The 22,351-nt window shown below is 37.4% G+C and overlaps 4 protein-coding genes across 4 annotated transcripts; 3 read left to right on the top strand and 1 right to left on the bottom strand.

The window, feature by feature from the left end:
* Positions 1-8,898: 8,898 nt before the first annotated feature.
* LOC149187444 (uncharacterized) lies at positions 8,899-10,857 on the bottom strand. Its single transcript, XM_089409667.1, has one exon. The coding sequence runs from the start codon at positions 10,855-10,857 to the stop codon at positions 8,899-8,901; it is 1,959 nt and encodes a 652-aa protein (XP_089265793.1).
* Positions 10,858-11,118: 261 nt separating this feature from the next.
* Positions 11,119-14,159, top strand: LOC149187445 (ammonium transporter 3 member 1-like). The gene is made up of 5 exons (XM_089409668.1): positions 11,119-11,138; positions 11,515-12,310; positions 12,599-12,889; positions 13,919-14,013; positions 14,096-14,159. Exons 2-5 carry the CDS (start codon positions 11,846-11,848, stop codon positions 14,157-14,159), a joined length of 915 nt encoding a protein of 304 aa, XP_089265794.1. The 5' UTR covers positions 11,119-11,138; positions 11,515-11,845.
* An 898-nt stretch (positions 14,160-15,057) lies between these two features.
* LOC149187446 (ammonium transporter 3 member 1-like) lies at positions 15,058-17,894 on the top strand. Its single transcript, XM_089411356.1, has 3 exons — positions 15,058-15,815; positions 16,104-16,389; positions 16,911-17,894. Exons 1-3 carry the CDS (start codon positions 15,171-15,173, stop codon positions 17,219-17,221), a joined length of 1,242 nt encoding a protein of 413 aa, XP_089267482.1. The 5' UTR covers positions 15,058-15,170; the 3' UTR covers positions 17,222-17,894.
* Positions 17,895-17,971: 77 nt separating this feature from the next.
* LOC149187447 (alcohol dehydrogenase class-P-like) lies at positions 17,972-22,035 on the top strand. Its single transcript, XM_089409669.1, has 8 exons — positions 17,972-18,086; positions 18,204-18,284; positions 18,900-18,950; positions 20,867-20,949; positions 21,145-21,220; positions 21,331-21,392; positions 21,584-21,679; positions 21,826-22,035. Exons 1-8 carry the CDS (start codon positions 17,972-17,974, stop codon positions 22,033-22,035), a joined length of 774 nt encoding a protein of 257 aa, XP_089265795.1.
* Positions 22,036-22,351: the final 316 nt, after the last annotated feature.

A 22,351-nucleotide genomic window follows, 5' to 3' on the forward strand; every position in this document is an offset into this window, starting at 1 on the left:
TTATATTGTATAAAGTTTCAAGGAATGTGATATTAAGATACTATGAATAGCTTTAATTAACTAATTATTATTATTGATTGAACTGGTTTTATATTGTATAAGGTTACAAGGGATGTAATGTTGAGAAGTTATGAAAAGCTTTAATTAACTAATTTTTATATTGATTTGAACTTTGGATTTATATTGAATGGTTAATTTAGATCAATAATTAATAATTGGCTTTAGTTGTAAATTGCTTAAATGATTTAGCTTTATAATGCTTAACAACTTAGTAACATATTTCTAATTTACTAAGATGATAATCTTGGTTTCAAGCTGATTTATAAACTAAGATACCTAAAATAAACGAGAGGGGAGATAGTTAAGGCATGGAATTATGAGGGGAAGGGGAATGTTAGGTGGAAGAGGGATAACTTTTTCTAAGAAGGGAGTTCCAATTTTTGCTAATGTCCCAGCCTCCATCCCTATTAAGGTTACTAGGATGCTTAATGATTTCTATTGCTTCACGAATTTTCCGCTTGAAATGGTGCTTTTCATTAGCAATGACTTTGGTGTCTTCCAGGCATATGTGATGGTTTGTTTTTCCTACATGCTCGGCTAAAGCAGAAGAGTGAGTTCTTTCTTTACGGATATCAGCGCTGTGTTCTTTGAGCCTTATCCTCACAGACCTGCCAGTTTCCCCTATATATTGTTTACCACATGAGCAATTAATGACATAAACACCTTTTTGTTGAAGCTGATCTTGGCTGTCCTTAACAGATTTCATATTTTGTTTGATAGTAGACAAAGGTTTGAAAGAGGTTTTGATGTCTTTTTTCGTGAGAATTCTGGCTATTTTGTCGGTGACACCTTGAATGTAGGGAAGGTAGGCATTAGAAGCTGCGGGGTTACTTGTTTTGTTATTGTTGATCCCAGATTTTGCCTTTTTAATAGCTTTGTGGATGTTTTTATTATTGTATCCTAGGTTGGTGAAAGTTCTTTTTAGGTATGTAATTTCTTCATCAGTGTGGTTATCATCTGAAATTCTACAGGCTCTGGTGAAGAGGGTTTGTAGCACCCCCATTTTTTGAGCTGGGTGGTGATGCGAGTCAGCATGGAGGTAATTGTCTGTGTGAGCTTTCTTTCTGAATACTTTATGACCTATGGATCCATCTTTGTTTCTTATAAGGAGAATGTCAAGGAAAGGAATGCAGCTGTTCTCCTCTATTTCCATTGTAAACTTGATGTCTTCAGATATGCTATTGAGATGGTTCAGAAAGTTCTTGAGCTCTTCTTCTCCATGAGGCCAATTAACACATGTGTCATCAACAAATCTGGCCCAGAACTTGGGCTTTAAAGGGTATGTATCAAGATCCTTGGTTTCAAATTTTTCCATGAAGAGATTAGCAACAATTGGAGAAAGAGGGGAACCCATGGCAACACCTGAAGTTTGCTCAAAGATTTCACCTTGGAAGGAGAAGAAGGTAGAGCGGAGACAAATTTCAGCAAGCTTTGCAGTCTGGGGGTCTGTTACATCTTTGATTACTTGAATGGCTTCATCAAGGGGAATTTTGGTGAAGAGCTGTACTACGTCAAAACTGACCATTTTGTCTTCAGGACCTAATGTTGTGTTTTTGATGAATTTGACAAATTGATTGGAATCTTTTATGTAAGAGCTGGTTTTTCCAACAAGCGGGGCTAGGATGCTGGCGACATATTTTGCTAATTCATAAGTGGGAGATCCTATGGTGTTGACTATAGGTCTTAACGGAACATCTTTTTTATGTATTTTAGGGGCTCCATAAATCCGGGGAGTGATTTCACTGTCAGGGGTAAGGCGCTTTTTAAGTTTATCGTCAAGGTTGGTTTCTTTAATGGTTTTCTTTACTAGTCTAGTAATTCTAGAGATGGGGTTTTCTTCAAGTTTTTTATAGCTACCACTATTATATAAGTGGTCTTTCATCTTGTTTACGTAATCTTCATGATTCATGATGACAGTGGCGCCACCTTTGTCTGCTTTCAGAATGACAATGTCCTTATTGTTTCTTAGATTTCTTATGGCTTCGAGCTGTTGAGGATTTAGGTTTCTTTTAGGAGGTTTAGATTTTCTTAGGATGACAGCGCATTCCTGTCTAATTAGTTCTTTGTCTTCATTGCTGAGAGTCTTGATTCCGTCCTCTAAACTGCATATAATTTCTTCCTTGGGGATTCTACTGGGGGCTAAGGCAAAATTCAAACCTCTGTTAAGGACCTCGGCTTCCTCCTTTTTTAGCTCATAGGAAGAGATATTGACCACTTTTTTGTTAATGGTTTTCGAATCTGGGTTTTCAACTATTGGGTTAGCTTTCATATTATGGTTCTCAGCATTATTCATTTTGCCGGGTACGGTTTTCTTGGATGAATAATTTCTATTGTTTTTCTTATCTTCTATATTGGTTATACTATCCATATTAATTAAATTGTTCGAATTGCATTCTGTTAAAATATTATTACTATTGGTCATGACCTTGTTAATTAAAATATTGTGCGGTGTTTTAGAGTATACATACCTGCGCCCCATAGCCGGTTCTGTAGTGCTTTCATCTTCTGTTGTTGTCTCGGACCTAACTCCTTCCTCCTGCGGCATAGTTGCTGGCTTTTTGGTATGATCAAGCTGATCGCTGTGCGCTTGCTGTTCATCTTCTATTGACTTAGTATGTGAATCGGTTTCATGGACGTTGCTGCCACGGTGTTCATCTTCTTTAGATTTAGTGCGAGTATCAGCTACATGGATGCCGCTGCCCTTGCAAGATGTCATCTGCGGCCTGCGTTGAGGAGTAATGTCAATTTCTACTGCTGTTTTCGACATAGTTTCTTCTTCTGTCTGCGGCATTTTCTTAATATTGCTGTGCCTATTGGATCCGACTTCGGCCTGTTCACGCTGATTGTTGTGCGCTTGTTGCTCCAGCTTCTCGAGTTTTCTCTTATGTCTTGAATCTGAGGTTTGTCTTATTCTGTTAGCTTTTAGAGCAGCGGATGCATCTATAATTCTCCATATGTCATCTTTGACTGTAGCTGCAAGTTTCAAGTGGTTCTCGAAGGCTGCCGAGGATAACTTCCACAAGGAGATTCGAGTTCTGCGAATTTCAAGGCGAATAAGGGATTTACTCAGACGCTCAAATATTTTATGGTTTCTGCGGTTGTGTAATTTATGTTTTATGCAGGCAAAGGGCGGGGTAAGGTTCGAGTCGCGACACTGTTTGAGGAAATTTAGATCTGCTTCTCTTCTCTGTATTTTGATCCTTGTTTTTTCGAGATTACGTATCTCTTTCCATGTATCCCCTCCGTACAGGGCAACAATTTTGGATTGCAAGTTTCTGTGGAGCGGTTTTTGAGAGATTGAGTTCGGATAATCCACAGTGTTCATCTTTTTTGTCGACGTTTCGAGTCTAGAGCAAGACTCATCATCAGGACTTGATATGCTGAGAAGAGAAAGGAAAGGGGTTTTGAGATAAATACGGTGAATGATGCTGGTTTGGGCTGCTGAGCCGACTGCTTCATTGATAACTGTCTAGCTGATATTTTAATATTTTATTATTTAATTATTTTGTTTTTATTTAATAATGTGAATGCTTTTAACCTAGATTAATGCTGCACCAATGTTATTATTCTTACTGCGCTCAGATATTACGTATGGCTTTAATTAACAAATTGCATTGATGATTTGAATTTAGTTTTATATTGAATCTCTATTTTAGTTATATGATTGTTAATTTGTTTTAGTTATAATTTTCTTAAATAATTTTAGTTTTATATTGCTTATTATCTTAGTGACATATTTTTCTTAGTTAACTAATTTATTTAACTAGATTTTAAGTTGTTTTATCAATTAAGTTCATATTGTATAGTTCTCATAGCTTTGGTTATAATTAGGTTTTGAATTGAATAAAGCTTCAAGGAATGTAATATTAAGATGTTATGAATAGTTTAATAACTAATTTTTATTATTGATTGAACTTGGTTTTATATTGCATAAGGTTTCAAGGAATGTAATGTTAAGATATTACGAATGGCTTTGATTAACAATTTTATTGTTGATTAGAATTTAGTTTATATTGAATCATTATTTTAGTTATATGATTGATGATTTGTTTTAGTTATAATTTTCTTAAATAATTTAGTTATATATTGTTTATTATCTTGGTAACATATTTCTCTTAATTAACCAAGTTAATTAACAAGATTTTAAGTTGTTTTATTGTAAAGTTCTCTTAGCTATGGTTTTAACTAGGTTTTATATTGTATAAAGTTTCAAGGAATGTGATATTAAGATACTATGAATAGCTTTAATTAACTAATTATTATTATTGATTGAACTGGTTTTATATTGTATAAGGTTACAAGGGATGTAATGTTGAGAAGTTATGAAAAGCTTTAATTAACTAATTTTTATATTGATTTGAACTTTGGATTTATATTGAATGGTTAATTTAGATCAATAATTAATAATTGGCTTTAGTTGTAAATTGCTTAAATGATTTAGCTTTATAATGCTTAACAACTTAGTAACATATTTCTAATTTACTAAGATGATAATCTTGGTTTCAAGCTGATTTATAAACTAAGATACCTAAAATAAACGAGAGGGGAGATAGTTAAGGCATGGAATTATGAGGGGAAGGGGAATGTTAGGTGGAAGAGGGATAACTTTTTCTAAGAAGGGAGTTCCAATTTTTGCTAATGTCCCAGCCTCCATCCCTATTAAGGTTACTAGGATGCTTAATGATTTCTATTGCTTCACGAATTTTCCGCTTGAAATGGTGCTTTTCATTAGCAATGACTTTGGTGTCTTCCAGGCATATGTGATGGTTTGTTTTTCCTACATGCTCGGCTAAAGCAGAAGAGTGAGTTCTTTCTTTACGGATATCAGCGCTGTGTTCTTTGAGCCTTATCCTCACAGACCTGCCAGTTTCCCCTATATATTGTTTACCACATGAGCAATTAATGACATAAACACCTTTTTGTTGAAGCTGATCTTGGCTGTCCTTAACAGATTTCATATTTTGTTTGATAGTAGACAAAGGTTTGAAAGAGGTTTTGATGTCTTTTTTCGTGAGAATTCTGGCTATTTTGTCGGTGACACCTTGAATGTAGGGAAGGTAGGCATTAGAAGCTGCGGGGTTACTTGTTTTGTTATTGTTGATCCCAGATTTTGCCTTTTTAATAGCTTTGTGGATGTTTTTATTATTGTATCCTAGGTTGGTGAAAGTTCTTTTTAGGTATGTAATTTCTTCATCAGTGTGGTTATCATCTGAAATTCTACAGGCTCTGGTGAAGAGGGTTTGTAGCACCCCCATTTTTTGAGCTGGGTGGTGATGCGAGTCAGCATGGAGGTAATTGTCTGTGTGAGCTTTCTTTCTGAATACTTTATGACCTATGGATCCATCTTTGTTTCTTATAAGGAGAATGTCAAGGAAAGGAATGCAGCTGTTCTCCTCTATTTCCATTGTAAACTTGATGTCTTCAGATATGCTATTGAGATGGTTCAGAAAGTTCTTGAGCTCTTCTTCTCCATGAGGCCAATTAACACATGTGTCATCAACAAATCTGGCCCAGAACTTGGGCTTTAAAGGGTATGTATCAAGATCCTTGGTTTCAAATTTTTCCATGAAGAGATTAGCAACAATTGGAGAAAGAGGGGAACCCATGGCAACACCTGAAGTTTGCTCAAAGATTTCACCTTGGAAGGAGAAGAAGGTAGAGCGGAGACAAATTTCAGCAAGCTTTGCAGTCTGGGGGTCTGTTACATCTTTGATTACTTGAATGGCTTCATCAAGGGGAATTTTGGTGAAGAGCTGTACTACGTCAAAACTGACCATTTTGTCTTCAGGACCTAATGTTGTGTTTTTGATGAATTTGACAAATTGATTGGAATCTTTTATGTAAGAGCTGGTTTTTCCAACAAGCGGGGCTAGGATGCTGGCGACATATTTTGCTAATTCATAAGTGGGAGATCCTATGGTGTTGACTATAGGTCTTAACGGAACATCTTTTTTATGTATTTTAGGGGCTCCATAAATCCGGGGAGTGATTTCACTGTCAGGGGTAAGGCGCTTTTTAAGTTTATCGTCAAGGTTGGTTTCTTTAATGGTTTTCTTTACTAGTCTAGTAATTCTAGAGATGGGGTTTTCTTCAAGTTTTTTATAGCTACCACTATTATATAAGTGGTCTTTCATCTTGTTTACGTAATCTTCATGATTCATGATGACAGTGGCGCCACCTTTGTCTGCTTTCAGAATGACAATGTCCTTATTGTTTCTTAGATTTCTTATGGCTTCGAGCTGTTGAGGGTTTAGGTTTCTTTTAGGAGGTTTAGCTTTTCTTAGGATGACAGCGCATTCCTGTCTAATTAGTTCTTTGTCTTCATTGCTGAGAGTCTTGATTCCGTCCTCTAAACTGCATATAATTTCTTCCTTGGGGATTCTACTGGGGGCTAAGGCAAAATTCAAACCTCTGTTAAGGACCTCGGCTTCTTCCTTTTTTAGCTCATAGGAAGAGATATTGACCACTTTTTTGTTAATGGTTTTCGAATCTGGGTTTTCAACTATTGGGTTAGCTTTTATATTATGGTTCTCAGCATTATTCATTTTGCCGGGTACGGTTTTCTTGGATGAATAATTTCTATTGTTTTTCTTATTTTCTATATTGATTATACTATCCATATTAATTAAATTGTTCGAATTGCATTCTGCTAAAATATTATTACTATTGGTCATGACCTTGTTAATTAAAATATTGTGCGGTGTTTTAGAGTATACATACCTGCGCCCCATAGCCGGTTCTGTACTGCTTTCATCTTCTGTTGTTGTCTCGGACCTAACTCCTTCCTCCTGCGGCATAGTTGCTGGCTTTTTGGTATGATCAAGCTGATCGCTGTGCGCTTGCTGTTCATCTTCTATTGACTTAGTATGTGAATCGGTTTCATGGACGTTGCTGCCACGGTGTTCATCTTCTTTAGATTTAGTGCGAGTATCAGCTACATGGATGCCGCTGCCCTTGCAAGATGTCATCTGCGGCCTGCGTTGAGGAGTAATGTCAATTTCTACTGATGTTTTCGACATAGCTTCTTCTTCTGTCTGCAGCATTTTCTGAATATTGCTGTGCCTATTGGATCCGACTTCGGCCTGTTCACGCTGATTGTTGTGCGCTTGTTGCTCCAGCTTCTCGAGTTTTCTCTTATGTCTTGAATCTGAGGTTTGTCTTATTCTGTTAGCTTTTAGAGCAGCGGATGCATCTATAATTCTCCATATGTCATCTTTGACTGTAGCTGCAAGTTTCAAGTGGTTCTCGAAGGCTGCCGAGGATAACTTCCACAAGGAGATTCGAGTTCTGCGAATTTCAAGGCGAATAAGGGATTTACTCAGACGCTCAAATATTTTATGGTTTCTGCGGTTGTGTAATTTATGTTTTATGCAGGCAAAGGGCGGGGTAAGGTTCGAGTCGCGACACTGTTTGAGGAAATTTAGATCTGCTTCTCTTCTCTGTATTTTGATCCTTGTTTTTTCGAGATTACGTATCTCTTTCCATGTATCCCCTCCGTATAGGGCAACAATTTTGGATTGCAAGTTTCTGTGGAGCGGTTTTTGAGAGATTGAGTTCGGATAATCCACAGTGTTCATCTTTTTTGTCGAAGTTTCGAGTCTAGAGCAAGACTCATCATCAGGACTTGATATGCTGAGAAGAGAAAGGAAAGGGGTTTTGAGATAAATACGGTGAATGATGCTGGTTTGGGCTGCTGAGCCGACTGCTTCATTGATAACTGTCTAGCTGATATTTTAATATTTTATTATTTAATTATTTTGTTTTTATTTAATAATGTGAATGCTTTTAACCTAGATTAATGCTGCACCAATGTTATTATTCTTACTGCGCTCAGATATTACGTATGGCTTTAATTAACAAATTGCATTGATGATTTGAATTTAGTTTTATATTGAATCTCTATTTTAGTTATATGATTGTTAATTTGTTTTAGTTATAATTTTCTTAAATAATTTTAGTTTTATATTGCTTATTATCTTAGTGACATATTTTTCTTAGTTAACTAATTTATTTAACTAGATTTTAAGTTGTTTTATCAATTAAGTTCATATTGTATAGTTCTCATAGCTTTGGTTATAATTAGGTTTTGAATTGAATAAAGCTTCAAGGAATGTAATATTAAGATGTTATGAATAGTTTAATAACTAATTTTTATTATTGATTGAACTTGGTTTTATATTGCATAAGGTTTCAAGGAATGTAATGTTAAGATATTACGAATGGCTTTGATTAACAATTTTATTGTTGATTAGAATTTAGTTTATATTGAATCATTATTTTAGTTATATGATTGATGATTTGTTTTAGTTATAATTTTCTTAAATAATTTAGTTATATATTGTTTATTATCTTGGTAACATATTTCTCTTAATTAACCAAGTTAATTAACAAGATTTTAAGTTGTTTTATTGTAAAGTTCTCTTAGCTATGGTTTTAACTAGGTTTTATATTGTATAAAGTTTCAAGGAATGTGATATTAAGATACTATGAATAGCTTTAATTAACTAATTATTATTATTGATTGAACTGGTTTTATATTGTATAAGGTTACAAGGGATGTAATGTTGAGAAGTTATGAAAAGCTTTAATTAACTAATTTTTATATTGATTTGAACTTTGGATTTATATTGAATGGTTAATTTAGATCAATAATTAATAATTGGCTTTAGTTGTAAATTGCTTAAATGATTTAGCTTTATAATGCTTAACAACTTAGTAACATATTTCTAATTTACTAAGATGATAATCTTGGTTTCAAGCTGATTTATAAACTAAGATACCTAAAATAAACGAGAGGGGAGATAGTTAAGGCATGGAATTATGAGGGGAAGGGGAATGTTAGGTGGAAGAGGGATAACTTTTTCTAAGAAGGGAGTTCCAATTTTTGCTAATGTCCCAGCCTCCATCCCTATTAAGGTTACTAGGATGCTTAATGATTTCTATTGCTTCACGAATTTTCCGCTTGAAATGGTGCTTTTCATTAGCAATGACTTTGGTGTCTTCCAGGCATATGTGATGGTTTGTTTTTCCTACATGCTCGGCTAAAGCAGAAGAGTGAGTTCTTTCTTTACGGATATCAGCGTTGTGTTCTTTGAGCCTTATCCTCACAGACCTGCCAGTTTCCCCTATATATTGTTTACCACATGAGCAATTAATGACATAAACACCTTTTTGTTGAAGCTGATCTTGGCTGTCCTTAACAGATTTCATATTTTGTTTGATAGTAGACAAAGGTTTGAAAGAGGTTTTGATGTCTTTTTTCGTGAGAATTCTGGCTATTTTGTCGGTGACACCTTGAATGTAGGGAAGGTAGGCATTAGAAGCTGCGGGGTTACTTGTTTTGTTATTGTTGATCCCAGATTTTGCCTTTTTAATAGCTTTGTGGATGTTTTTATTATTGTATCCTAGGTTGGTGAAAGTTCTTTTTAGGTATGTAATTTCTTCATCAGTGTGGTTATCATCTGAAATTCTACAGGCTCTGGTGAAGAGGGTTTGTAGCACCCCCATTTTTTGAGCTGGGTGGTGATGCGAGTCAGCATGGAGGTAATTGTCTGTGTGAGCTTTCTTTCTGAATACTTTATGACCTATGGATCCATCTTTGTTTCTTATAAGGAGAATGTCAAGGAAAGGAATGCAGCTGTTCTCCTCTATTTCCATTGTAAACTTGATGTCTTCAGATATGCTATTGAGATGGTTCAGAAAGTTCTTGAGCTCTTCTTCTCCATGAGGCCAATTAACACATGTGTCATCAACAAATCTGGCCCAGAACTTGGGCTTTAAAGGGTATGTATCAAGAGCCTTGGTTTCAAATTTTTCCATGAAGAGATTAGCAACAATTGGAGAAAGAGGGGAACCCATGGCAACACCTGAAGTTTGCTCAAAGATTTCACCTTGGAAGGAGAAGAAGGTAGAGCGGAGACAAATTTCAGCAAGCTTTGCAGTCTGGGGGTCTGTTACATCTTTGATTACTTGAATGGCTTCATCAAGGGGAATTTTGGTGAAGAGCTGTACTACGTCAAAACTGACCATTTTGTCTTCAGGACCTAATGTTGTGTTTTTGATGAATTTGACAAATTGATTGGAATCTTTTATGTAAGAGCTGGTTTTTCCAACAAGCGGGGCTAGGATGCTGGCGACATATTTTGCTAATTCATAAGTGGGAGATCCTATGGTGTTGACTATAGGTCTTAACGGAACATCTTTTTTATGTATTTTAGGGGCTCCATAAATCCGGGGAGTGATTTCACTGTCAGGGGTAAGGCGCTTTTTAAGTTTATCGTCAAGGTTGGTTTCTTTAATGGTTTTCTTTACTAGTCTAGTAATTCTAGAGATGGGGTTTTCTTCAAGTTTTTTATAGCTACCACTATTATATAAGTGGTCTTTCATCTTGTTTACGTAATCTTCATGATTCATGATGACAGTGGCGCCACCTTTGTCTGCTTTCAGAATGACAATGTCCTTATTGTTTCTTAGATTTCTTATGGCTTCGAGCTGTTGAGGATTTAGGTTTCTTTTAGGAGGTTTAGCTTTTCTTAGGATGACAGCGCATTCCTGTCTAATTAGTTCTTTGTCTTCATTGCTGAGAGTCTTGATTCCGTCCTCTAAACTGCATATAATTTCTTCCTTGGGGATTCTACTGGGGGCTAAGGCAAAATTCAAACCTCTGTTAAGGACCTCGGCTTCCTCCTTTTTTAGCTCATAGGAAGAGATATTGACCACTTTTTTGTTAATGGTTTTCGAATCTGGGTTTTCAACTATTGGGTTAGCTTTCATATTATGGTTCTCAGCATTATTCATTTTGCCGGGTACGGTTTTCTTGGATGAATAATTTCTATTGTTTTTCTTATCTTCTATATTGGTTATACTATCCATATTAATTAAATTGTTCGAATTGCATTCTGTTAAAATATTATTACTATTGGTCATGACCTTGTTAATTAAAATATTGTGCGGTGTTTTAGAGTATAACCAAGGAAGGAAGCACGCACATAATTTTTCTCGTCTCTCGTGTGTGTTTGCTTCTGCATGTTTTAATATATGAGCATATATCACTTACATATGGAAAGCCCACAAGAAATGTATAGCTCTTGAATTGAAGGTTCAAGCTTTTGGCAGCTGACTTCCTGCTATGAATGGTTTTTGATAACCATAGTTTGATTTTGTTTTGGGAAGTTTTTGCTGGTCTCTGAGTCCTGTATTTAAGGTTTTGGTGTTAACATTTGGCTTCATTGTTTATGGTTTTTACCAAGTTTATTTGTATATGATAAAAATTTGGTTGCCAAAGCCTTAGCTGTTGAAGTTACATAAAACCTTGATTTATTCAGACCATTAGCATCCTACTCTCTCGTGGCTTTTTTTTCACCCAATATTTGCTTCATGAATATCTTCAACTTTGGAGCAACATGGTTAGGACTTCGGTTTCTGACACAGCTTATCTTATGTGTTTTATTGCAGAACAGAGGTTTGAATTGTAGCCGGATGAAGAGAGGGTCTACAGTCTGACTCGAGCTCCGCATAGGCAGGTAAGGCCTTGGTCCCGAGCGCTGCTCAGGCAAGGTCTTGTCTCGGTGTCCAGTATTGAATTCTGCTGATTATTGCTTCAGCCATGGCAACTTATGTGCCAACTGCCTATCAGAATGGGACTACATCTCCTGATTGGCTTAACAAAGGAGACAATGCATGGCAAATGGTAGCGGCCACGCTTGTGGGTATGCAGAGCATGCCGGGCCTAGTCATCCTACATGGCAGCATAGTTAAAAGGAAGTAGGCTGTAAATTATGCTTTCATGGCACTCTATGCATTTTCTGCTGTTATGATCTGCTGGGTTACATGGGCATATAAAATGGCATTTGGGCATAAATTGCTTCCTTTGTGGGGCAAGGCAGGTCCAGCACTAGGCCAAAAGTACCTCATCGGAGCTGCCGACCTTCCTGCATCACAGCACAACCACCATAATGGCACCTTGGAGACCGCTATGATCGCACCTTTCTTTCCTATGGCTACCATGGTGTTTTTCCAGTTTTCTTTTGCAGCAATAACATTGATTTTATTGGCTGGTTCGGTGCTAGGAAGAATGAATATCAAGGCCTGGATGGAATTTGTGCCATTATGGCTCACCTTCTCATATACAGTAGGAGCTTTCAGCTTATGGGGAGGAGGATTCCTTTTCCAATGGGGTGTGATTGACTATTCAGGAGGATATGTCATCCACGTCTCTTCAGGCATTTCAGGTTTCACTGCAGCTTATTGGGTATGTTTAATTTCATATTAATTGAACTCGCTCATTCAACATATGATATGCATTGCTAGATCAGTGTTTCAAGACATGTGGCTACTTCCCTGCCATCAATGTGTGATTCAAATCCCTAGGTTAAGCACATTAATCTATGTCAATGTTAATGAGTTTACAAAGAATGCCATCCATGATTATGGGGAAGCATTTCTAGGTTCGACTCCTAGGTTTTCCTTGAGAAAAATATAATGTATTTTGCTTTCTGTGGAAGGGGTTTACAGTATATATATATTTCTACTTCTCCAGGTTGGACCTCGGTTAACAAAGGATCGCGAAAGATTTCCTCCAAATAACGTCCTGCTAATGCTGGCTGGAGAAGGTCTTTTATGGATGGGGTGGTCTGGATTTAATGGAGGGGATCCTTACTCTGCCAACATTGATTCGTCAATGGCAGTATTAAATACCAACATTTGTGCAGCCACCAGTCTCCTGGTATGGACTTGCTTGGATGTCATATTTTTTGGAAAACCCTCTGTCATTGGAGCTGTCCAGGGAATGATAACAACACTTGTCTACATTACTCCTGCTGCAGGTACTGTTTTAATGCTTATCTTTTTTAATTAATACCAATAATTCATTCACTATGAAAATAAAATCAAATGCCTAAAGAGTTCACAATTAAATTGTAGGAAGGGGTTTATGACAGCTTTAAGGAATCTAATTAGCAATTTTAGATGACTGATGCGTGGCTCTGTCCTCTGTGAACTCAAAATAAGATGAAATTCAGATGAAATTGGAAGAGACTTGGACCTAATTTAAAATACTGTGGAACTGAATTAAGATGAAATTGGAAGAGACTTGGACCTAATTAAAACACTGTGGAACTGAACTTCCTAGTTCAAAACAAAGAGCAATCTGATCATCCTTGGTATTAGAGGACATTTCTTCTTTTTGGTATTGAAACCTAAACTTTGATTTAAAAAATGTGTGTGCATATATCCCAAAAAAAAATGTCCATTTTCACCTCCATTCAATATTGCTTTATATTGAGGCATTTGCAAGTTACCCAAGAAGATGTCTTGATGTCCATTGTCTATGTTCCTTGTGCTTCAGGTGTTGTGCAAGGATGGGCAGCAATTGCAATGGGTGTGTTGTCTGGAATTATCCCATGGTTTACAATGATGGTTTTGCATAAGAGATCAACCTTATTACAGAAGGTTGATGACACGCTCGGTGTATTCCATACTCATGCTGTTGCGGGAGTATTGGGTGGCGCACTAACTGGTCTTTTCGCAGAGCCTGCTCTATGTTCACTCTTCTTACCAGTCACAAATTCGAAGGGAGCCTTCTATAGAGGTCCGGGTGGGGTGCAGTTCCTTAAGCAGCTGGCTGGAGCTTGTGGAACCAAAAATTTTCATATATAAATAAACATCCAAAGACTAAGAAAGAGTTATAAGCAAGGACTGAATAGTCCAATCATAAGCCATGAACAATAAACAAATAATGCATGCGAATGTAACTCTTCTAGAAGTTATATAATTTTTAGGCCGATAGGCCTTCCCTTTGAAAGAGACTTTCGTCATCCCTTTCAATCTCAGGTTGACACCTGGCATCCATATTCGGCAGGCTTCTGTTTATTCTCCATGCCGAGAACTTCCGGGTTTCCGTTTATTCGGCGGGTTTCTGTTTATTCGCGCCGAGAACTTCCTGCTTTCTCTGAGGTTCGTTGCCGCAACTCCTCTTTTCTTCCTCTCTTGATTTTCTTGTTTGCCGACATCGACATTTGTTGTTATTCTTCAGCAGAGATGGCCTTCTCGTCTGTCTCCGTGACGGTGCTGATGCTCTCTGTCGCCTTCCTGTTGATTAATCTCTTCGCACCTTCCGCCAATGCAGAGGCTCCCGCTCCTGCTCCCTCGTCCGACGGTAAGATCTCGGCCTTTTATTCTTTCTTTTTTTCTGCTTTTTTGGCATCATGTGAACTGGTACCTGCTATTTTATTAGACAGATCAGAGTTTACCCTCAGTAACTGTGACTGGAAGTTAACCATTTAGGGGGCTACATTGATTATATCCTGAGTTTATCCCTTGGGATTTGAATATGGGATTCAACAAAGAATATAAGGATCGGAAATTGTATGCTCAATGAAAGATCTGATACCAAGTGGTCTGTAATCTTTGATGGCAGTTGATGTGTGCTAAATGAACACAGAAGCAAAAACAAGATTAAATACCCACAAGATACAAAAGCAAGGAAGCACGCACATAATTTTTCTCGTCTCTCGTGTGTGTTTGCTTCTGCATGTTTTAATATATGAGCATATATCACTTACAGATGGAAAGCCCACAAGAAATGTATAGCTCTTGAATTGAAGGTTCAAGCTTTTGGCAGCTGACTTCCTGCTATGAATGGTTTTTGATAACCATAGTTTGATTTTGTTTTGGGAAGTTTTTGCTGGTCTCTGAGTCCTGTATTTAAGGTTTTGGTGTTAACATTTGGCTTCATGGTTTATGGTTTTTACCAAGTTTATTCGTATATGATAAAAATTTGGTTGCCAAAGCCTTAGCTGTTGAAGTTACATAAAACCTTGATTTATTCAGACCATTAGCATCCTACTCTCTCGTGGCTTTTTTTTCACCCAATATTTGCTTCATGAATATCTTCAACTTTGGAGCAACATGGTTAGGACTTCGGTTTCTGACACAGCTTATCTTATGTGTTTTATTGCAGAACAGAGGTTTGAATTGTAGCCGGATGAAGAGAGGGTCTATAGTCTGACTCGAGCTCCGCATAGGCAGGTAAGGCCTTGGTCCCGAGCGCTGCTCAGGCAAGGTCTTGTCTCGGTGTCCAGTATTGAATTCTGCTGATTATTGCTTCAGCCATGGCAACTTATGTGCCAACTGCCTATCAGAATGGGACTACATCTCCTGATTGGCTTAAAAAAGGAGACAATGCATGGCAAATGGTAGCGGCCACGCTTGTGGGTATGCAGAGCATGCCGGGCCTAGTCATCCTACATGGCAGCATAGTTAAAAAGAAGTGGGCTGTAAATTCTGCTTTCATGGCACTCTATGCATTTTCTGCTGTTATGATCTGCTGGGTTACATGGGCATATAAAATGGCATTTGGGCATAAATTGCTTCCTTTGTGGGGCAAGGCAGGTCCAGCACTAGGCCAAAAGTACCTCATCGGAGCTGCCGACCTTCCTGCATCACAGCACAACCACCATAATGGCACCTTGGAGACCGCTATGATCGCACCTTTCTTTCCTATGGCTACCATGGTGTTTTTCCAGTTTTCTTTTGCAGCAATAACATTGATTTTATTGGCTGGTTCGGTGCTAGGAAGAATGAATATCAAGGCCTGGATGGCATTTGTGCCATTATGGCTCACCTTCTCATATACAGTAGGAGCTTTCAGCTTATGGGGAGGAGGATTCCTTTTCCAATGGGGTGTGATTGACTATTCAGGAGGATATGTCATCCACGTCTCTTCAGGCATTTCAGGTTTCACTGCAGCTTATTGGGTATGTTTAATTTCATATTAATTGAACTCGCTCATTCAACATATGATATGCATTGCTAGATCAGTGTTTCAAGACATGTGGCTACTTCCCTGCCATCAATGTGTGATTCAAATCCCTAGGTTAAGCACATTAATCTATGTCAATGTTAATGAGTTTACAAAGAATGCGATCCATGATTATGGGGAAGCATTTCTAGGTTCGACTCCTAGGTTTTCCTTGAGAAAAATATAATGTATTTTGCTTTCTGTGGAAGGGGTTTACAGTATATATATATTTCTACTTCTCCAGGTTGGACCTCGGTTAACAAAGGATCGCGAAAGATTTCCTCCAAATAACGTCCTGCTAATGCTGGCTGGAGCAGGTCTTTTATGGATGGGGTGGTCTGGATTTAATGGAGGGGATCCTTACTCTGCCAACATTGATTCGTCAATGGCAGTATTAAATACCAACATTTGTGCAGCCACCAGTCTCCTGGTATGGACTTGCTTGGATGTCATATTTTTTGGAAAACCCTCTGTCATTGGAGCTGTCCAGGGAATGATAACAGGACTTGTCTGCATTACTCCTGCTGCAGGTACTGTTTTAATGCTTATCTTTTTTAATTAATACCAATAATTCATTCACTATGAAAATAAAATCAAATGCCTAAAGAGTTCACAATTAAATTGTAGGAAGGGGTTTATGACAGCTTTAAGGAATCTAATTAGCAATTTTAGATGACTGATGCGTGGCTCTGTCCTCTGTGAACTCAAAATAAGATGAAATTCAGATGAAATTGGAAGAGACTTGGACCTAATTTAAAACACTGTGGAACTGAATTAAGATGAAATTGGAAGAGACTTGGACCTAATTAAAACACTGTGGAACTGAACTTCCTAGTTCAAAACAAAGAGCAATCTGATCATCCTTGGTATTAGAGGACATTTCTTCTTTTTGGTATTGAAACCTAAACTTTGATTTAAAAAATGTGTGTGCATATATGCCAAAAAAAAATGTCCATTTTCACCTCCATTCAATATTGCTTTATATTGAGGCATTTGCAAGTTACCCAAGAAGATGTCTTGATGTCCATTGTCTATGTTCCTTGTGCTTCAGGTGTTGTGCAAGGATGGGCAGCAATTGCAATGGGTGTGTTGTGTGGAATTATCCCGTGGTTTACAATGATGGTTTTGCATAAGAGATCAACCTTATTACAGAAGGTTGATGACACACTCGGTGTATTCCATACACATGCTGTTGCGGGAGTATTGGGTGGTGCACTAACTGGTCTTTTCGTAGAGCCTGCTCTATGTTCACTCTTCTTACCAGTCACAAATTCGAAGGGAGCCTTCTATAGAGGTCCGGGTGGGGTGCAGTTCCTTAAGCAGCTGGCTGGAGCTTGTGGAACCAAAAATTTTCATATATAAATAAACATCCAAAGACTAAGAAAGAGTTATAAGCAAGGACTGAATAGTCCAATCATAAGCCATGAACAATAAACAAATAATGCATGCGAATGTAACTCTTCTAGAAGTTATATAATTTATACATGTATTAAGCATAAAACTATAGAAATCCTACTACAGAAACCCTTGATTCTTATAATGTGAACTGGCATTGCTAAATTAAAAGAGATTTGTGGAAGAAATTACATTCTACACTCGCAGAATTACCCGACCCTTTTCTTCATATCAAGAATCCATTCAAATTCTAGTCGGCCGGCATAAAAGACATGTTCGTCTGAATATGAAATGCTATGAGGTGAAGAGGTTTGAAAACTTGCCTGGAGCGATCACCTCTGTCACGGCTAAACTTGCAGCTAAAAATAGGCTGATGAACTGTTACTGATATGCACGATTGTGGCGTTGATGCGAAGATCAACATGAATTTCGGTATGTTTTCTGGTTGTTTTTAATGCTTGTTTGTCAATTCTTCCATGAACATCATTGACATGGCAAAGGTGGTTAGACTAAATTTGGGCATTATTCAAGTAGAAAAGTAGTTGTTGGCAATTTTGGCATGAACAAAAAAGGTGTAGTTTTTGCCTGCCGTTGTGGATTTAAGAGACCATTTGGGTCATGGCCTCTTCTTTCAGCTTCATACTTATATTCAGCAGTATTGCAAGCCTCCTACTTGCAGTAAAAAATGGATATGCCTACTCTACTTTAGACGAAAATATGGATATGCCTAATACCAATGTTAATGATGAGGACATAAGAGGAAACGTTATGGAAACTGTGTCAAGCGTTGAAGATACTCCACATGGAGAAATAGCTGCAGAGATGATTGACAGTGTCCCCTCAATCTCGAAACAAGTGCAACGACATGTGATCTGTTCATAGGGACATGGGTTCGAGATGACTCCTATCCTCTTTTTCAGGCTGGCCAGTGCCCTTATGATGATGACAGATATAACTGCAAGGGTAATGGAAGACCGGATTCCGATTATGAGAAATGGAGATGGCAGCCCAGCGGGTGTTCAATTCCGAGGTAAAAATAGCCATCCTTATTTTGATAGTCTATTTCCAAGAATTTTTTGGAATAATATGGATAGGAGTGAGATAAAATTTTCATTTCACTCTTAATTTCAAGAAAGGGCCTGGATTTGTATAATAGATGGAATTTGAGCATCGGATTTACGTTAGATGATGATGTCGTGCCTGGCAGATCCGAAGGGTTTATTTTTGGCTGCTATTTGATTTTTCTATTACTATTTGTTTTAGGTATTTGGCAATCTTTCTGATTTTTGACAGACACTCTGTAATCTTCACAATTTTTTGGCTCTGTGAATGCTATACTAAGTCTTTCAGACTGCTTTTGCTCCATTCTTGTTTAATATGATTGGGTGATTTTACTAATCCGCTAAATGTGGCGGTTATTTACGGGGTGTTGCTTCATGAGTTTTCCTATGCGGTATCTCAACTTAAAATGCAGCTTGGCACTAATTTGATCAAATTGTCAATGTTTTTGTGGCAAGAGGAAGCAAACAATTTATCGGCAGAGAGGTTTCTTGGGATAGTGGGGAGTTTCGAAACTTTGAAGGAACTTGACATTGGACTTTGGCCATCGCTTGAAAAGATGTTGGTTCCTTTCTACAAGCTACTTGAGAGACTTCCCAATCTCGAGCGTTTGGAGGTTCGTTGCATGTCTATTCGGGTAAGGAATTCATTTTTATGCTAATTTCTTCTTACTCTTATTCTCATTATGCATGTATAATGTTAAAGCCTTGCTTCCCATGGTATGATGACAATATGGAGTCCAAAGTTGTGTTGTGTATTTATGTGCATCATGGGAAAACTGACCTGCTCTTTATTTATGTGCATCGTTGGTGTGCATCAGCAAAGGCTAGGGCTAAAATCTCATCTAGGGCAGAGTTCACTGATATGCTTTCTAATTTAATGCAGGAGCTAGCCAGAGATCCAGCACCAGCACGCTTAAGCATTCCATTGATTAATCTTCAATTCTTAGGGGTAGATTTAGTTCAATTAGATGATAGGGAAATCGTTGTGGTAGGTTGCTTGCTTCAGAGCACTCCTGCTCTTAAAATTATGGACTTCAGCTTACCAGAGAAATATGCGAAGACACAGTATATAAAGTTTTTGGAAAGGATATCGGAATTGGGGAGAGCTTCCACGCAGACAAGGATACACAAAGAGTGGTACCATAGGAGCCGCTGAAAGATACTCACTTCAGTAACCGTTGATTAAACATATAATAATGGAAGATACATATTCATATATTTTATTTTACAGTGTTCAAATGTATTTCAGAGGAATTTCCTTCTCGAGGTTTATTGTTTGAACAATTGATGGTATTCACTGTGTAGGCTTTCGTAAATCACAGTATTATATATCGAATGGACATCATTTTCAGACATCGATAACAATTGTATCAGCGTGAATATAATTGTAATTTAGGCGTTCAAAGCTTTGACTAAGAAGAATTTGTTAAACACAATGGGCATTAATACTAAAATAATTTTCTATTATTCTTCATCCTACAGTATTAGATGAGAAACCCAGCTTGTGTTAGACTGAGGTGCCATAAATGGACAAGTTCCTCATTCTCATGTTATCCATGATGATGAACCAGCCCATAGATGGATAAATTTTACATTATCTTGGAGTTTCAAGTTACCAGCTGCTTGTGTGCAGTGTCTCAAGTATTGTAATTTCTTTTATTACACTAAAATATGGAATGTATTGTAATTTGAAATTTCTTTTATTACACTAAAATATGGAATGTATTGTAATTTCTTTTATTACACTAAAATATGGACTGCTTTTGCTCCATTCTTGTTTAATATGATTGGGTGATTTTACTAATCCGCTAAATGTGGTGGTTATTTCATTTCCTTTTTCTTTTTCTCACTAAACTGGATTTGCTATGCTGAAGTGCACTTCTGTAATCTAATGTTTAATTGTTAGCGAAAGAGATTAGTAAGCTTAACACTGTGGTTCTGCAAAATTAACTGTAAATCAATTGAACTGGAGGGTTAGTAAAGGGTTATTGTTGCATCAGATACACTAACTAAACTGTGAGTTAAATGCATTAAGTTTCAAAGGTTTCAACTTACTTTCAAGTGTTTTCTAAATTAAATTTTGATTATTTTAAACTTGTCTAACCTCCCTGGAATGTTACCATGCTCATCTCTAAACACCCCCTGCCCCGCAAGGCCTATATTGCCCTTGGATCTCCTATCAAAACAGAATTTACTCAATGCAGAGCGACTCCAAGTCTAGATGCAGCCTGCCATTTATGCAAAAACTACTTTCCTGAATTGTAGAAGATTTTATAAGTAATTTTGAGATGATAATATATTAAGTTTGACTGAAGAAATGAAATAATTGACCTCGTTGACAATGTATAGTGTTTTACAAAGTGGGCATGTCAATTGCGAGGACTTTTGCTCGCTGTACTGTTAATAATTATAAAATCTATAGTGTTTTACAAAGTGGGCATGTCAATTGCGAGGACTTTTGCTCGTTGTACTGTTAATAATTATAAAATCATTCATAATGGTTTCTTTGACTGGAATTGTTGTGTAAAATTCTTCTCTGTTGTGGAATCAGGGATGGGTGCTACTTTGAACGCAGGCAAACCCAAGAAGGGTTCGATAGTAGCAGTATTTGGCCTGGGGGCTGTTGGGCTTGCTGTAAGTACTAATAACAAGTGCCCTCTTTATGTTCCACTGTATGCATATTAGTATATGTTGCAGTTTTAAAGTCATCAAACCTTTTTCTAGGGACTATTTTGTTCACTTCCCCTACCTGCATTTTCATTGGGACCAATATGATGAGGGTAGAGTTTAATTATATGTTAGCCTTCTGACCCGAGTTTAACTACGCAGGCTTGTGAAGGTGCAAGAATTGCAGGAGCTGCTCGAATAATTGGAATCGATTTCAATAATGAGAGATATGAACGAGGTAATTGTATATTTCCCACTTCCATTATTGGAAAATCTGTGTACATATGTTGATATGTTGACTTGTAGAATTGCCTTTTTAACCCTTTCTTGTAATCTTTCCTTTCTCAGCAAAACAATTTGGAGTAACGGAATTTATAAACCCTAAAGAGTACGAAAAACCTATTCAGCAGGTACGTTGAGCTGCCCAAAATGATCATCAAACTCTCTCCCAGATCAGAGTATTGGTTGCTTTTGACTAGTGTGGTACTTTAGTACTTAGGTGGGGGAGATTTTAAGTTTTCGCATGGAGTGCACTCATTCACCATCCATTCAAAGCAGTGTAGACTCTTAATTTCCAAACACTTATAAAAAATGTTTACAGGTAATTGCGGAAAAAACTGATGGAGGGGTGGACTGCAGCGTCGAATGCACAGGGAGTATTGAGGCCATGGTTCAAGCTTTGGAATGCTGCCATGATGTACTAGCTCTTGGTTTCCTTTGGTTTAAGATACATCAATCCTTTCAATTCTAAGTTGTAGCTTTAAAGTTTAAACTGATTGCTTCGATTTAATTAAGAAAATGCAGGCAATGCATATGTTTGATATCAGAGTTCTGTTTTTGCAGGGTTGGGGTGTAGCCGTTTTAACAGGGGTCCCTCGTTCAGACGCAGTCTTTAAAACGAATCCTGTAAACTTTCTGAGCGAGAAAACGTTGAAAGGAACCTTCTTTGGAAATTACAAGCCTCGTACTGATTTGCCAGGCCTTGTAGAGATGTATTTGAATGGGGTAAGACTTCTGTTATCACAAAATCGTGTACTAAGGGCTGCTACTTAGCAAGATCTCATGTAACTATTTCAACCAGGCTTTAGACTAAGGCTTAGCCTCCTTAGTCAGAGAGGGCTCTCTCACAGATTTTTGATATGAATTAATAACAAGAAAAGATGGCTAACTCTTCAAACAGTACATGAAAATAAGCTGGTTGGAACAACAAAATAACACTTCTACCATTGGGCTCATGGAGTCAAACACCTCTGCAGTAAACTATTAACTACTCAATCATGGAAGCCAAGGCATATAATGTTTAAACACTCAGAACATTTCTCAAAAAGAACCTCAACTCATAAACATACACAGGAAGTCTGAGCACTAG

This window comes from Pinus tabuliformis, chromosome 3_1, assembly GCF_031772625.1.
Source record: "Pinus tabuliformis cultivar Carrire ecotype Pingquan chromosome 3_1, CPIR1, whole genome shotgun sequence".
In the NCBI taxonomy this organism is placed as follows: Eukaryota; Viridiplantae; Streptophyta; class Pinopsida; order Pinales; family Pinaceae; genus Pinus; species Pinus tabuliformis.

Bases quoted from the DNA above. Each gene is read 5' to 3' on its own strand.
- LOC149187444 (XM_089409667.1), bottom strand. From the start codon at position 10,857: ATGAATAATGCTGAGAACCATAATATGAAAGCTAACCCAATAGTTGAA.
- LOC149187445 (XM_089409668.1), top strand. From the start codon at position 11,846: ATGGCACTCTATGCATTTTCTGCTGTTATGATCTGCTGGGTTACATGG. The intron at 12,311-12,598 runs GTATGTTTAATT...CTACTTCTCCAG, and splicing joins GTTTCACTGCAGCTTATTGG to GTTGGACCTCGGTTAACAAA. The intron at 12,890-13,918 runs GTTTTAATGCTT...CATATTCGGCAG, and splicing joins TTACTCCTGCTGCAGGTACT to GCTTCTGTTTATTCTCCATG.
- LOC149187446 (XM_089411356.1), top strand. From the start codon at position 15,171: ATGGCAACTTATGTGCCAACTGCCTATCAGAATGGGACTACATCTCCT. The intron at 15,816-16,103 runs GTATGTTTAATT...CTACTTCTCCAG, and splicing joins GTTTCACTGCAGCTTATTGG to GTTGGACCTCGGTTAACAAA. The intron at 16,390-16,910 runs GTACTGTTTTAA...CTTGTGCTTCAG, and splicing joins CTGCATTACTCCTGCTGCAG to GTGTTGTGCAAGGATGGGCA.
- LOC149187447 (XM_089409669.1), top strand. From the start codon at position 17,972: ATGGATATGCCTAATACCAATGTTAATGATGAGGACATAAGAGGAAAC. The intron at 21,393-21,583 runs GTACGTTGAGCT...AAATGTTTACAG, and splicing joins ACGAAAAACCTATTCAGCAG to GTAATTGCGGAAAAAACTGA. The intron at 21,680-21,825 runs GTACTAGCTCTT...CTGTTTTTGCAG, and splicing joins CTTTGGAATGCTGCCATGAT to GGTTGGGGTGTAGCCGTTTT.